At 45.9% G+C, this 15,044-nt stretch overlaps 1 protein-coding gene across 1 annotated transcript in view; it reads left to right on the plus strand.

Moving 5' to 3' along the window:
* The window catches only part of LOC147097619 (adhesion G protein-coupled receptor E3-like), a 71,031-nt gene that overhangs the window by 13,990 nt on the left and 41,997 nt on the right, over positions 1 to 15,044 (plus strand). Inside the window, exon 3 of the mRNA XM_085971420.1 lies at positions 14,590 to 14,646. Coding sequence (XP_085827546.1) covers positions 14,590 to 14,646 — 57 coding nt within the window. The remainder of the gene's footprint in view (positions 1 to 14,589; positions 14,647 to 15,044) is intronic.

A 15,044-nucleotide genomic window follows, 5' to 3' on the forward strand; every position in this document is an offset into this window, starting at 1 on the left:
GTTTATGTAATCCGTGCATAAGAACATAAACATAAGAACATAAGAAATAGGAGCAGGAGTAGGCCATTCGGCCCCTCGGGCCTGCTCCGCCATTCAATAGCATCATGGCTGATCCGAAACTAGACGCACGTCCACTTCCCTGCCCGCTCCCCGTAACCCCTAATTCCCTTATCAGCTAGGAAACTGTCTATCTCCGTTTTAAATTTATTTAATGTCACAGCTTCCACAGCTCTCTGAGGTAGCAAATTCCATAGATTTACTACCCTCTGAGTGAAGAAGTTTCTCCTCATCTCAGTTTTGAAAGGGCAGCCCCTTATTCTAAGATTATGCCCCCTAGTTCTAGTCTCACCCATCAGTGGAAACATCCTCCCCGCATCCACCCGATCAAGCCCCCTCACAATCTTATATGTTTCGATAAGATCGCCTCTCATTCTTCTGAATTCCAATGAGTAGAGGCCCAACCTACTCAACCTTTCCTCATAAGTCAACCCCCTCATCTCCGGAATCAACCGAGTGAACCTTCTCTGAACTGCCTCGAGAGCAAGTATATCTTTTCTTAAATATGGAAACCAAAACTGTACGCAGTACTCCAGGTGTGGCCTCACCAGTACCCTGTATAACTGAAGCAAGACTTCCCTGCTTTTATACTCCATCCCCCTTGCAATAAAAGCCAAGATTCCATTGGCCTTCCTGATCACCTGCTGTACCTGCATACTAACCTTATGTGTTTCATGCACCAGGACCCCCAGATCCCTTTGTACTGTAGCACTTTGCAGTTTCTCTCCATTTAAATAATAACTTGCTCTTCGATTTTTTCTGCCAAAGTGCATAACCTCACACTTTCCAACATTATATTCCATCTGCCAAATTTCTGCCCACTCACTTAGCCTGTCTATGTCCTTTTGCAGGTTTTTTATGTCCTCACTCACTGCTTTCCCTCCCATCTTTGTATCATCGGCAAACTTGGATATGTTGCACTCGGTCCCCTCCTCCAAATCATTAATATAGATTGTAAAGAGTTGGGGTCCCAGCACTGACCCCTGCGGAACACCACTAGTTACTGATTGCCAACCCGAGAATGAACCATTTATCCCAACTCTCTGTTTTCTGTTAGACAGACAATCTTCTACCCATGCCAGTATATTACCCCCAATCCCATGATTTTTTATCTTGTGCAGTAATCTTTTGTGTGGCACCTTGTCAAATGCCTTTTGGAAGTCCAAATACACCACATCCACTGGTTCCCCTTTATCCACGCTGTTTGTTACGTCCTCAAAGAATTCGAGCAAATTTGTCAAACATGACTTCTCCTTCATAAAACCATGCTGACTCTGTCCGATTAAATTATGCTTATCCAAATGTCCTGTCACTGCTTCCTTAATAATGGACTCCAACATTTTACCAACCACAGATGTTAGGCTAACTGGTCTATAGTTTCCAGCCTTTTGTCAACCTCCCTTTTTAAATAAGGGCGTTACATTAGCAGTTTTCCAATCTGCTGGGACCTTACCTGAATCCAGGGAGCTTTGGAAAATTACCACCAATGCATCCGCAATCCCTACCGCCACTTCTCTCAAGACCCTAGGATGTAAGCCATCAGGTCCAGGGGATTTATCTGCCTTAAGTCCCATTATCTTACCGAGTACCATCTCCTTAGTGATTTTAATCGTGTTTAGCTCCTCCCCGCCTATAGCCCCCTGTTTGTCCAGTGTTGGGATATTTTTAGTGTCCTCTACTGTAAAGACTGATACAAAATATTTGTTCAGCGTTTCTGCCATCTCCATGTTCCCCACTACTAATTTCCCGGTCTCGTCCTCTAAGGGACCAACATTCACTTTAGCCTCCCTTTTTCTTTTTATATAACTGTAGAAACTCTTGCTATCTGTTTTTATATTTTTTGCTAGTTTACTTTCATAATCTATCTTCCCTTTCTTAATTAATCTTGCAGTTATTCTTTGCTGGCTTTTAAATGCTTCCCAACCTTCTATCCTCCCAATAGATTTGGCTACTTTATATGCCCTTGTTTTCAGTCGGATACTGTCCTTTATTATTTTACTTAGCCACGGATGGCTGTCTTTTCTTTTACAACCCTTTTTCCTCAGTGGAATATATTTTTCTTGAAAGTTGTGAAATATCTCCTTGAATGTACACCACTGCTCATGTACCGTCTTACACATTAACCTATTTTCCCAGTCCACCTTAGTCAACTCTGCTCTCATACCTTCATAGTCTCCTTTATTTAAGCTTAGTATGCTGGTTTGAGATCCAACTCTCTCACCCTCCAACTGAATTTGAAATTCAACCATGTTATGGTCACTCATTCCAAGGGGATCCTTTACTAAGACATTTTTTATTAATCCTGTCTCATTACACAGGACCAGATCTAAGATTGCCTGCCCCCTGGTTGGTTCAGTAACATACTGCTCAAGGAACTCGTCCCTAATGCACTCTATGAACTCTTCCTCAAGGCTGCCCTGCCCAATTTGATTTGTCCAGTCAATATGAAAGTTAAAATCTCCCATGATTATAGCTGATCCCTGATTACAAGCCACAACTATTTCCTGATTTATAGTCCGACCAACAGGGTTGCAACTGTTAGGAGGCCTATAGACTACGCCCACTAGTGACTTTTTCCCCTTATTATTCCTTATCTCCACCCAAACTGTTTCACTATCCTGATCCTTTGACCCAATATCATTTCTCACTATTGCAGTGATTCCATCCTTTATTAACATAGCCACCCCACCTCCCTTTCCTTCCTGTCTGTCCTTCCTAATAGTCAAATAGCCCTGGATGTTTAGTTCCCAGTCATGGTCACCTTGCATCCATGTTTCTGTAATGGCCACCAGATCATACCCATGTGTAGTTATTTGTACCGTCAACTCATCTATTTTGTTACGAATGCTGCACGCATTCAGATAAAGAACTTTTAAATATGTTTTGTGACAATTTATTCCTGCTTTTACCCCCTTTACTACTTTATCTTTATATATTCTGTCCCTTCCTGACACATTCTGGTTTTTAATTCCCCCACTGCTACCTTGCTCTATTGCCTTCTCCGCTGACATTTTTATTTTTTGCTCTCTTGAAACCTTCCCCCCACTAATTAGTTTAAAGCCCTCTCCACAGCCCTAGTTATTCGATTCACCAGGATTCTAGTCCCAGCACTGGCCAAGTGAAGTCCGTCCCAATGGAACAGCTCTCTCCTGTCCCAGTACTGGTGCCAGTGTCCCAAGAAGCAAAACCCATTTCTCCCACACCAGTCTTTGAGCCACGCATTTAACTCTCTGATTTTATTTACCCTAGCCAAATTCACTCGTGGCTCAGGTAGTAATCCAGAGATTATTACCCTTGTGGTTCTGCTTTTTAATTTGGCTCCTAGCTGCTCATACTCCCTCATCAGAACCTCTTTCCTTGTCCTATCTATGTCGTTGGTACCAACATGGACCACGACAACTGGATCCTCCCCCTCCCACTCCAAGTTTCTCTCCAGCCCAGAGCAGATGTCCTTAACCCTGGCACCGGGCAGGCAACACAACCTTCGGGACTCTCGCTCTCGGCTGCAAAGAACCCTATCTATCCCCCTAATGATACTATCCCTTACCACTACAACATTTCCTTTAACTCCCCCCACTTGAATGGCCCCTCGTTCCACGGTGCTGTGGCCAGGTTGCTCATCCTCCCTGCAGTCCCCGTTCCCGTCCCCACAGGGAGTAAGAGCATCGAACCTGTTGGACAAGAGCAAGGGCTGCGGCTCCTCCAACACTACCTCCTGGATCCCCGTACCTGCCTCACTCATAGTCACACCCTCCTGTCCCTGACCACGGACTGCATCTAAATTAGTTAATCTAATTGGTGTGACTACCTCCTGGAACACAGAGTCCAGGTAATTCTCCCCCTCCCTGATATATCGCTGTGTTTGAAGCTCGGACTCCAGCTCATCAACACGGAGCCGAAGTTCCTCGAGCAGCCAGCACTTACTGCAAATGTGATCACTGTGAACATCAATGGTGTCCACCAGCTCCCACATATTGCAGCAGTAACACATCACCTGCTCTCCCATTCTATGTAATTAATTAAATGTATTATTATTATTTTTAAATACCCTCTGCCCTGATTCTAGATGATGAATATCACACCTCTATTTAATTGAACTTACCAACTTATAAAGGTTTAAAAGGGAATGAAAAGTACTCACCAACCAGCCAATCACCTACCAGCTTGGCTGTGATGTCACTTTTGAATTCTGACCTCCCCTTGGAATGTTGCCTGTGGAGCCTGTTTAGGCTGCCTCACCTCGCTGCTCCGACTCGGCTCAACACCCGCTGCTGCTCCCGGCTGCCTTGACTGGGCCTCGCCTCTATGCTCCGCCTCCGCAATGTCTGCTAATCCTTAGGCTGGCAGGAAACACAAGGCCAAAAACAAAACAGAAACAGCACCTAACACCCCACTTACCATCTATATGATCTACATATTTGTGTCATACATGTGGGATATATGTAACACTGTGTGTACGTGTGTGGTATATGCGTGATCTATATGTACATGCATAATTTATGTATCCATATACCGGCCTCTGAAGATTTCATGAGAGGGGTGTTTCCAAGTGAACTGAAGTTAACTCTCTTGCTCTGAAGATTTTGACGCCTTATTTCTCTTCTTCTCACGGTGTGATGAAATAACTCTGTGTTCTGGATTGTCTGTTGTTGTACTTGTTAATGTCTGTAATGTTTTACAGGTGTAACCACTAATGTTCCTCCCTAGCTCCGCCTTTATGGATCCTCCTGATTGGTGTGAGCCTTATTTATAAGAGCTGGGTTTTACTCATAGGGGCTGGGTCGGTGATGAATGATGGTTGCCCTGTGTTAACGTGATGCCATGATTCTTACTTAATAAAAGCCTTTAGTTTTAAGTTTTAACCTTATGGATTCAGGCAGTTATTTGGCACATCAATTTTATTAAGTAACAACTTTGGAAGATGGATCGATTTTTGAAACCAGAGCGTCTGGATATCGATCCCCATTCGGCAGATGCGTCGAAGAAATTTACGCATTGGCTTCGATGTTTTGAACACTTCATCGCATCGATTGATCCGACGGTTAACAAGTTGGGTCTTTTAACCAACTTGGTAAGTCATCAAACTTACTCTATATTTGAAGATATTACTACGTATGAAGAGGCCCTTGCAGCTCTTAAGGCCCAGTACCTTAAGTCGGTTAATGAAGTATACGCCAGGTATCTTTTGTCTACTCGCAGGCAATTACCCGAGGAATCCCTGGATGATTTCCTGCAGGATCTTAAGGCTTTGGCTAAGGATTGTAACTACAAGGCTGTCTCTGCCATATTGTATCAGGAAGAAGCCATCCGCGATTCTTTCATATCTGGCCTTCGATCTAATTATATTAGACAGAGACTCCTCGAGAATGACTCGTTAGTTTTAAAAACAGTCGTTGTTACGGCTCGATCGTTAGATGTAGCCCAGAAGAATTTAGAAGTGTATGCATCAGCCCATGCATCTCTCTCAGCCTCGTGTGTTCCGAGTATGGAGGCATCCATAACGCCAATGGAGCCTCCACTTAATCCTACTGTTGCGGCTGTACCTCATGGGTCTAAGTGTTATTTTTGTGGCCAATCTAAACACTCCAGGCAAAGATGCCCAGCCAGAGAGGCTACTTGTTTTAAATGTAAGAAACGGGGACATTTTAGTAAAGTGTGTAAGGGTAATCCTGTACCCGATGTCTTCTCTGCTGCCACCTATCGTTTTACTCTAGCCTCGGTTACGGTTGACCAGACCATACCATGTTCCTTGTCGAAATCTATGATGGACATTAAGATTAATGGTCGTCCTACTGGGTGTTTGATAGACTGTGGCAGTACTGAAAATTTTATACATCCCAACCTTGTTAACTCCTGTTCATTGAAGGTGTATCCTACTCGAAGTGAAATTGTGATGGCGTCCAAGTCCCTTACTTCGGAGGTAACTGGATATTGCAAAGTCACATTGAGCATTAAGGATACGGAGTATAAGGACTTTAAACTCCTTATATTACCTCAGTTGTGTGTGAACTTAATTTTAGGCTTGGACTTCCAGTGTCAGCATGAAAGCATTACCCTTAAGTATGGTGGGTCTCAGCCTCCGCTCACAGTCTGTGGCCTTTCTACTTTAAAAGTAAGTCCGCCTTCTTTGTTCGTGAACCTTGCTCCTAATTGTAGACCTATAGCGACTAAGAGTCAACGGTATAGTTCAGAAGATAAAACATTTATAAAAGAGGAAGTGGAAAGGCTTCAATGGGAGGGAATCATCGAACACAGTAATAGCCCGTGGCGTGCCCAGGTGGTGGTGGTTAAAACTAATGAAAAGAAAAGACTTGTGGTCGATTATAGCCAGACTATAAACTTGTATACCCAATTGGACGCCTAGCCTTTGCCTCGTATTTCTGAGATGGTGAACCAGATAGCTCAGTATCGCGTGTTCTCCACCATTGATTTAAAGTCTGCCTACCATCAACTCCCTATCAAAATAGAAGACCGACCTTATACGGCCTTCGAAGCTAATGGGCGCCTGTACCAATTTCTTAGGGTGCCCTTTGGAGTGACGATTGGGGTATCCGTCTTCCAACGAGAGATGGATCGTATGGTGGATGAATACGCGTTGGAAGCAACATTCCCGTACCTGGACAATGTTACTATCTGTGGGCGCGACCAACGGGAGCATGATCAAAATCTCGTGAAGTTCCTAGAGATGGCAAAGAGGTTAAACCTGACCTACAACGAAAACAAGTGTACCTTCAATACTACACGTTTGTGTATTCTTGGTTGCGTTGTGGAGAATGGGGTAATCGGGCCGGATCCTGAAAGATTACGCCCACTTAAGGAATTACCTTTACCTCACACTGTAAAAGCTTTAAGAAGGTGTCTGGGATTCTTTTCGTACTATGCCCAGTGGGTGGCTAGCTACTCAGATAAAGTCCGACCTCTTATTAAGTCGACGTCTTTTCCGCTATCGGCGGAAGCTCAGGAGGCTTTCTGTAATATCAAACGGGACATTGAGAAGGCAGTGGTATGTGCCGTGGATGAGAAGATCCCTTTTCAAGTGGAAAGTGATGCATCTGATTTTGCATTGGTAGCAACTCTTAACCAAGCTGGTAGACCAGTAGCTTTCTTCTCTTGTACATTGCAAGGACCAGAAGTTCGACATTCTTCAGTGGAAAAGGAGGCGCAGGCGATTATTGAAGCAGTCAGGTATTGGAGACATTATCTCGCTGGCTGACGTTTTACGCTTATTACTGACCAGCGATCTGTGGCCTTTATGTTCAATACTAAGCAGAGAGGCAAGATCAAAAATGATAAGATTTTAAGATGGCGAATAGAACTGTCAACATATGACTATGATATTCAGTACAGGCCTGGAGTATTTAATGAGCCATCGGATGCTTTGTCACGAGGAGTATGTGCTAGTCTAGGTATAGATAAGCTTCAAAGTCTCCACGATGCACTCTGCCACCCTGGGGTTACCAGAATGAACCACTTCATTAAGTCCCACAATCTACCCTACTCTATTGAGGAGGTCCGGACAATGACCAGAACCTGTCGTGTTTGTGCTGAATGCAAACCCCGCTTCTATAAGCCGTCCGAGCCAGCTCATCTTAATAAAGCAACTCGACCATTTGAGCGTTTGAGTCTCGATTTTAAAGGTCCCCTTCCATCGAGCGACCGTAATGTCTATTTTCCTAATATTATAGACAAGTACTCTCGGTTCCCTTTTGTTATCCCCTGTCCGGATGTGACCAGTGCTGTTGTAATTAAATGCCTCTGCCAACTGTTTTCTTTGTTTGGCATGCCTAACTATATCAAATCAAAATCAAATCAACTTTTATTGTCATTGTTAGTGCACAAGTGCAGTACAACGAAATGTAGGCTTGCGGCTCCTGAGAGTGTACATTTGGATTAAGACATTTAAACATTCAACATACATTTGGCTTGTAGTATATTAACATAACATAACCATAATAAAGTGCATTGGCAGATGTGCAGGCTTTAGAGTTTGTTTGTGGAGTTCAGTAGGATGACAGCCCTGGGAAAGAAGCTGTTCCTAAATCTGGTCGTACGGGTGCGAATGCATCTGTAGTGTCTCCCAGATGGCAGGAGGGCGAACAGACTGTGGCTGGGGTGGGTAGGGTCTTTGATGATGGACCGTGACCTCCGTAGACAGCGTTTCTGGTATATGTGCTCAATGGTCGGTAGCCGGGTGCCGGTAATGCGTTGGGCAGTTTTGACTACCCGCTGCAGGGCTTTCCGGTCATAGTAGCTACAGCTGCCATACCATACTGTGATACAGTTTGTCAGGATGCTCTCTATAGTGCAGCGGTAAAAGTTAGAGAGGATCAGGGGTGACAGGTTACATCCCTTCAGCCTCCTTAGGAAATATAGGCGTTGCATAGTGATAGGGGTTCTTCCTTTATGAGTGAAGAATTGCGACAGTTTTTGCTATCGAAAGGAATTGCAACGAGCAGAACTACCAGCTATAACCCTCATGGTAATGGGCAGGTCGAGAAAGAAAATGCGACAGTGTGGAAGGCTATCGTATTGTCTCTGAAGTCGCGAGGCCTGCCGACCTCTCGCTTGCAGGATGTCCTGCCAGATGTGCTGCATTCCATAAGGTCTCTTTTGTGTACAGTGACGAATGCCGCCCCTCATGAAAGGTGTTGTGTATGTACCTTTAAGAGAGAACTACTTTTACAGCTCCTGTATACTGTAGTACCGGCAGTGACCACACCTGTATATAAGCTTTGCGCATGCCTCTGTACCCCCAGTCTTGAGACTACTCTCCTCCAGTAAACACCTGTTATTTGTTAAGTTACAGCCTCCGTGTAGTTATTGGAAAACATCATACCTTAAAGATCACGGATCTTACAGTGGCGACGAGATCGATTCGAATCCACCTGCAGCTCTGCTTCGACGGCAAGGATTCAAAGATTCAATCCCTTCAAGGATTCGTTCCGGGAGGGCGGTGGAAGCAAGTCGAGGCCAGAAGCACGGGCGTCGACCACGAGCAGCCGCCCAGTCGTCCAGCAGAGAGTGAACATCGCAGGGGAGGCTGTTGAGAGCCGGGCTTGGTTCCCCAGCCACGACGATCCAGCAACAGACTGGCAACAGGTACAGCGCACACCCTTCCCGGACAGCGGCGGCTGGAGCTGACCGACGGCAGAGGAAAAGCCGAGCAGCATCAACGGGGTAAGAGAGAGGGTGAAGCGCACAGCCGGGGGGGGTTGGAAACCAAGCGGCGTCGAAGAAAAACAATCTAGAGGGTAAAACAGCAGCCGGGTTCAGGACCGAGCGGCAGAAATGGGAAAGGCGCACAGGAAAACGCGCAGAGCACAGCCAGGGCTCAAGGACTGAACAGTGTCTGCGCGGAGACGCCATTGAGCCGCAGAGAAGAAGGGAGAGCGCGGGAGACGGCATTTTTTTTTGAAGCCGCAGCGGAGAAGAAGGGCGAGCGCGGGAAGAAGGGAGAGCGCGGGAGACGCCATTTTTTTTTTACATTTGCATCACACCCAGGGATGCCGAAGAGTGGCAGTGTCTCTACGTTCGACGATGAAGTCGAAGATTGGGCGACATATGTGGAACGTATTGAGGTGTACTGCCAGGCGAATGAAGTGCCAGATGCTAGGAAAGCACTGGTTTTGTTAAATTCCATGGGTGCAAAAACTTATGGCTTACTGCGAAACTTAATAACCCCAGAGAAGCCCGTGGATAAGAATTTTGAAAGCTTAGTAGAAATTCTACGGGACCACTTAAACCCCACACCGCTGCTGATAGCAGAAAGATTTAAATTCCATAAAAGGAACCAGCATAAAGATGAAAGTAATGCTGAGTACTTAATGGAACTGCGCAAGCTATCGACACACTGCCAGTTTGGAATGGGACAAGTTTGTGTGTGGGCTTCAAAGCGAAGGAACCCAGAAACAGCTTCTATCAGAAAAAGATCTTACGCTGGACAAGGCTTTCAGCATGGCAGTATCCCACGAAGCATACGCAAGGGGCGCTGCAGAGATACAACGGAGACTGCAAGAATATGGCACTAATGAAATGTCATATGGAGCAGGGAAGTGTTATCGCTGCGGCAGAACAACACACGACCAGAAGGATTGTTGGTTCAAGCACAAGTGTGCAGACGGTGTGGAAATGCAGGACACATAGCAAGAGTCTGCAGGTCAGGGAAGAAAACCAACAGCAAGAAATCTCCACAGGAGACGGACAAAAAGGTACATAAGGTGATGGACAGTAGTTCAGACAAACAGGAAAGTGATACAGACTCCGGAAGCAAGGAGCTGGGTTGTCTGAAACTACATAAGGTAAACAAAATGGAGGATCACCAGACTATCTGGGTCACACTCAAGATAGACGGAGTACAAGTGAAAATGGAATTGGACACAGGATCAGCCCTAACAGTCATAAACCAAAGGGACTACAAGCGGCTATTTTCACATATATCCTTGAAAGCTACAGAGATTGTCTTGAAGACGTACACGGGGCAAAAAGTCTATCCCAAAGGAAAAATAAGGGTGAAAGTGATATACAAAGGCCAGGAAATACCTAAAATGGACCTATACGTATTGCCAGATGGAGGACCACCACTATTAGGACGTGAATGGATCCGGAAGATACAATTAGACTGGCATTCCATACAGGCACTGCAGGTTGAGGCCAAAAAGGATGACGACGTCACATCTGGACGACTGTCAAAAATGCTGACTGACGCACAAGAAGTGTTCCAGGAGGGACTCGGAACACTAAAAGGCATAACAGCCACAATTAAAATAGAGGAAAATGCGAGCCCAAAGTTTCTTAAGGCCAGACCAGTGCCTTATGCGATCCGGCCAGCCGTCGAAGCAGAGCTGGAAGGGTTGGAACGTTCAGGAGTACTGTCCAAAGTAGACTGGAGCGAGTGGGCTACACCCATCGTTCCTGTAATGAAGAGGTCATTGAGTAATACGCCTGGGGAACCAAAGAAGGTCCGCATCTGTGGGGATTTCAAGGTGACAGTGAACCCAGTCCTGCACACGGTACAATATCCGCTTCCACGGATTGAGGATATTTTCGTCTCGCTACCTGGAGGTAAGTGCTTCACCAAAATTGATCTAGCCCAGGCGTACTTGCAAATGGAGGTAGAAGAAGCCTCGAAACAATACCTCACGATCAACACTCACAAAGGTCTCTACCAATACAACCGGCTGGTGTTCGGGGTAGCATCAGCTCCGGCTATTTGGCAAAGGGCGATGGATCAAGTCCTGCAAGGGATTCCAGGGACCCAGTGTTATTTGGACGACATCCTGGTCACGGGCGAAAATGACAGTGATCATCTCGCCAACCTGGAGAAGGTGCTCACTAGATTAAAGGAATATGGGCTACGAGCAAATCGCCGCAAGTGCGAGTTTTTCCAGAAGCAGATCTCGTATTGTGGCCACGTTATTGATGAAGAGGGGTTACATAAGTCCCTTGAAAAGATTGAGGCAGTAGTCAAGGCTCCAGCACCGGAAAATGTGTCACAACTGAGGTCGTTCCTCGGGCTGGTGAACTACTACCATAAGTTCGTACCAAATTTGTCTACAGTATTACACCCACTGAACACCCTGCTGCAAACGAGGGTACCATGGAAGTGGAATGACGAATGTAAACAAGCTTTCCCGAAGTGCAAAGGATTGATCACATCAAAGGAGGTGTTGGCTCATTTCAACCCAGCACTACCAATTCGTTTGGCATGTGATGCATCACCCTATGGTATTGGAGCGGTGCTGTCGCACAAATTCCCGGATGGGTTGGAAAGGCAAGTAGCCTTCGCGTCTCGGTCGCTAACCTCAGCCGAGCGCAACTACGCCCAGATTGACAGGGAGGCCCTCAGCCTGGTGTGGGGAGTGGGAAAATTCAACCACTATCTGCATGGGCAGAAGTTCACCTTGCTGACTGACCACCAACCACTTGTCTCCATCTTTAATCCAAAGAAGGGCGTTTCGGTGATGACTGCACAACGGTTACAAAGATGGTCTCTTTTTCTAGGGGCGCACCAATATGAAACAGAATATAAAGGCATGAAACAACATGGAAACGCTGATGGGCTATCACGCCTGCCACTGCCTACTGTGGAGGTAGCACCAGCAGTGGACCCTATCGAGATATTTTATTCGTCAATAATTGAACGATTGCCAGTAACAAACGCGGATATAGAGAAGGAGACCCGCAACGATCCGACGCTGTCACGGGTATATGAATTGACGGTGAGGGGATGGCCAACACATGGCGACTCACTGTTGCCAGCATTCTCATCCAGAAGAGAACAGCTGTCAGTATGCCAGGGGACAGTGATGTGTGGATCCCGAGTGGTAATTCCACCCAAGTTAAGGGAGAGAGTGCTAAATGAGCTTCACGAAGGTCATCTGGGAGGGGTGAAAATGAAAAGCCTTGCCAGGGCTTATGTGTGGTGGCCGGGGATCGATCAACAAATCAAGGACCTAACCAAGAGCTGCTCAGGATGCTAGAAGGTCCAAAATGCACCACCACATGCCCCTCTACACCCATGGGAGTGGCCCTCCTCTCCATGGCAACGGGTGCATATTGACTTTGCTGGTCCATTCATGGACGCAATGTTCTTAATAGCAGTGGATGCTCACTCAAAATGGCCTGAGGTGATAAAAATGTCCTCAACCACTACAGAGAAAACGATTGCAGTCCTACGGACCATATTTGCCAGGAACGGCTTGCCAGAGTAGATTTGCTCTGATAATGGACCACAGTTTGTGTCCGAAGAGTTTCGAAAATTTATGAAAAGGAATGGGGTAAGGCATTACACATCCACCCCGTATCATCCAGCCACAAATGGATTGGCTGAGAGGTTCGTACAAACCTTTAAAAAGGCGATAAGGGCCATGTGCGATGATGAAATTCCACTACAGCATAAGGTGGACAATTTCCTGTTAACCTACAGAAATGCGACACATGCAGTTACCAACCAGACCCCGGCCATGATGTTCTTTAACCGAAGGTTGAGATCTCGTCTGGATTTGCTCAGACCAAATGTGCGAAGAAATGTTGAGGATAAGCAATTCCAGCACATCAATGAGAAGCCGACAAGGAGCTTCAATGTAGGCCAACCAGTCTTGGCCCGTGACTACCGAACTGAGAAATGGCAACCCGGAATGATATGCACACGGCAGGGGCCCTTATTGTACACCGTGGATGTTGGGGAGAACATTGTGAGACGCCATATCGACCAGATCTTAGCGTCACAGGAATGAGTCAACCCCATGCCTCGCGTACCTGGGGATGAACCCGGCATACCGGTCGCATATACCTCCGAAACAGTAGGAGTGGAAACGGATGAACTAACCGACGAAAGGGAGCCAGAATCGCCTCCGCACCAAGAACAAGAACCTCAGGAAAGGTGTTATCCAGAAAGGGTCAGGAAGCCGCCCCAAAGACTGAATCTATAAATGGACTATTTCTGTTTAATGTGCATGTTAAAGTGTTAATTGTTATTTGAATATTATGGGTACTGCTAATCTAAAAGGGGAGGAATTGTTGTGTATGTACCTTTAAGAGAGAACTGCTTTTGCAGCTCCTGTGTACTGTAGTACCGGCAGTGACCACACCGTTATATAAGCTTTTGCGCATGCCTCTGTACCCCCAGTCTTGAGACTACCCTCCTCCAGTAAACACCTGTTATTTGTTAAGTTACAGCCTCCATGTAGTTATTGGAAAACATCATACCTTAAAGATCACGGATCTTACAAAAGGATGTTTAGCTTTCCAAGAAAAGCTACTAATGGAGTATCGTTACCCACATGGTTGACGACCACAGGCCCTATGCTGTTGCGCAGACATGTGAGAGGCCACAAGACTGATCCACTGGTGGAAGAAGTACAACTCCTTCATGCTAATCCCCAGTATGCGTACATTCAATATCCGGATGGGCGAGAGGATATGGTCTCTATTAAAGATATTGCACCTGCTGGAGCTCGAAAAGAGTTCGACTCTGAAAGTAGAGTTTTCAATCGTGGTATTGGACCTTCAGAGACACAAACCCTCAGTGTGGAAAACACTGATGATTCTGGGAATTCGGATGAACCGGAGTTGGTACTTCGGGAGCAGCCTCGGCAAGAGTTACGTCATTCCCAGAGGACTATCAGACCTCCTGACAGACTGAATCTATAGCAGGGGGTGAATGTAATGAAATAACTCTGTGTTCTGGATTGTCTGTTGTTGTACTTGTTAATGTCTGTAATGTTTTACAGGTGTAACTAGTAATGTTCCTCCCTAGCTCCGCCTTTATGGATCTTCCTGATTGTTGTGAGTCTCATTTATAAGAGCTGGGTTTTACTCATAAGGGCTGGGTTGGTGATGAATGATGGTTGCCCTGTGTTAACGTGATGCCATGATTCTTACTTAATAAAAGCCTTTAGTTTTAAGTTTTAACCTTATGGATTCAGGCAGTTATTTGGCACATCACACGGTGATTAATTCAATCATTACTGTGATCAATGAATGTTTTGAGAAACAGGAAATTTTGACGCCTTATTTTTCTTCTTCTCACAGATTTGCTCAATGATCAATGAATGTTTCGAGAATCAGAGTGGACCTCTCCCTTTGCCGGTTAGTAGTGACACCTTCTCCATTGTAGCGCAAGTGATGAAATTCACTCGGCTCACGACCTCATTACAGCCTTGGTCCAAACATGGACAAAAGAGCTGAATTCCAGAAGTGAGGTGAGAGTGACTGCCCTTGACATCAAGGCAGCATTTTGACCGAGTGTGGCATCAAGGAGCCCGAGTAAAATTGAAGTCAATGGGAATTGGGGGGGAACACTCTCCACTGGCTGGAGTCATACCTAGCACAAAGGAAGATGGTTGTGATGGTTGGAGGCCAATCATCACTGCCCCAGGACATCGCTGCAGGAGTTCCTAAGGGCAGTGTCCACCTTCAGCTGCTTCATCAATGACCTTCCCTCCATCATAAGGTCAGAAGTGGGGATGTTCACTGATGACTGCACA

The sequence above is a fragment of the Somniosus microcephalus genome, chromosome 31, assembly GCF_052327205.1.
Source record: "Somniosus microcephalus isolate GS21.2 chromosome 31, FLI_Smic_1.0, whole genome shotgun sequence".
NCBI lineage: Eukaryota > Metazoa > Chordata > Chondrichthyes > Squaliformes > Somniosidae > Somniosus > Somniosus microcephalus.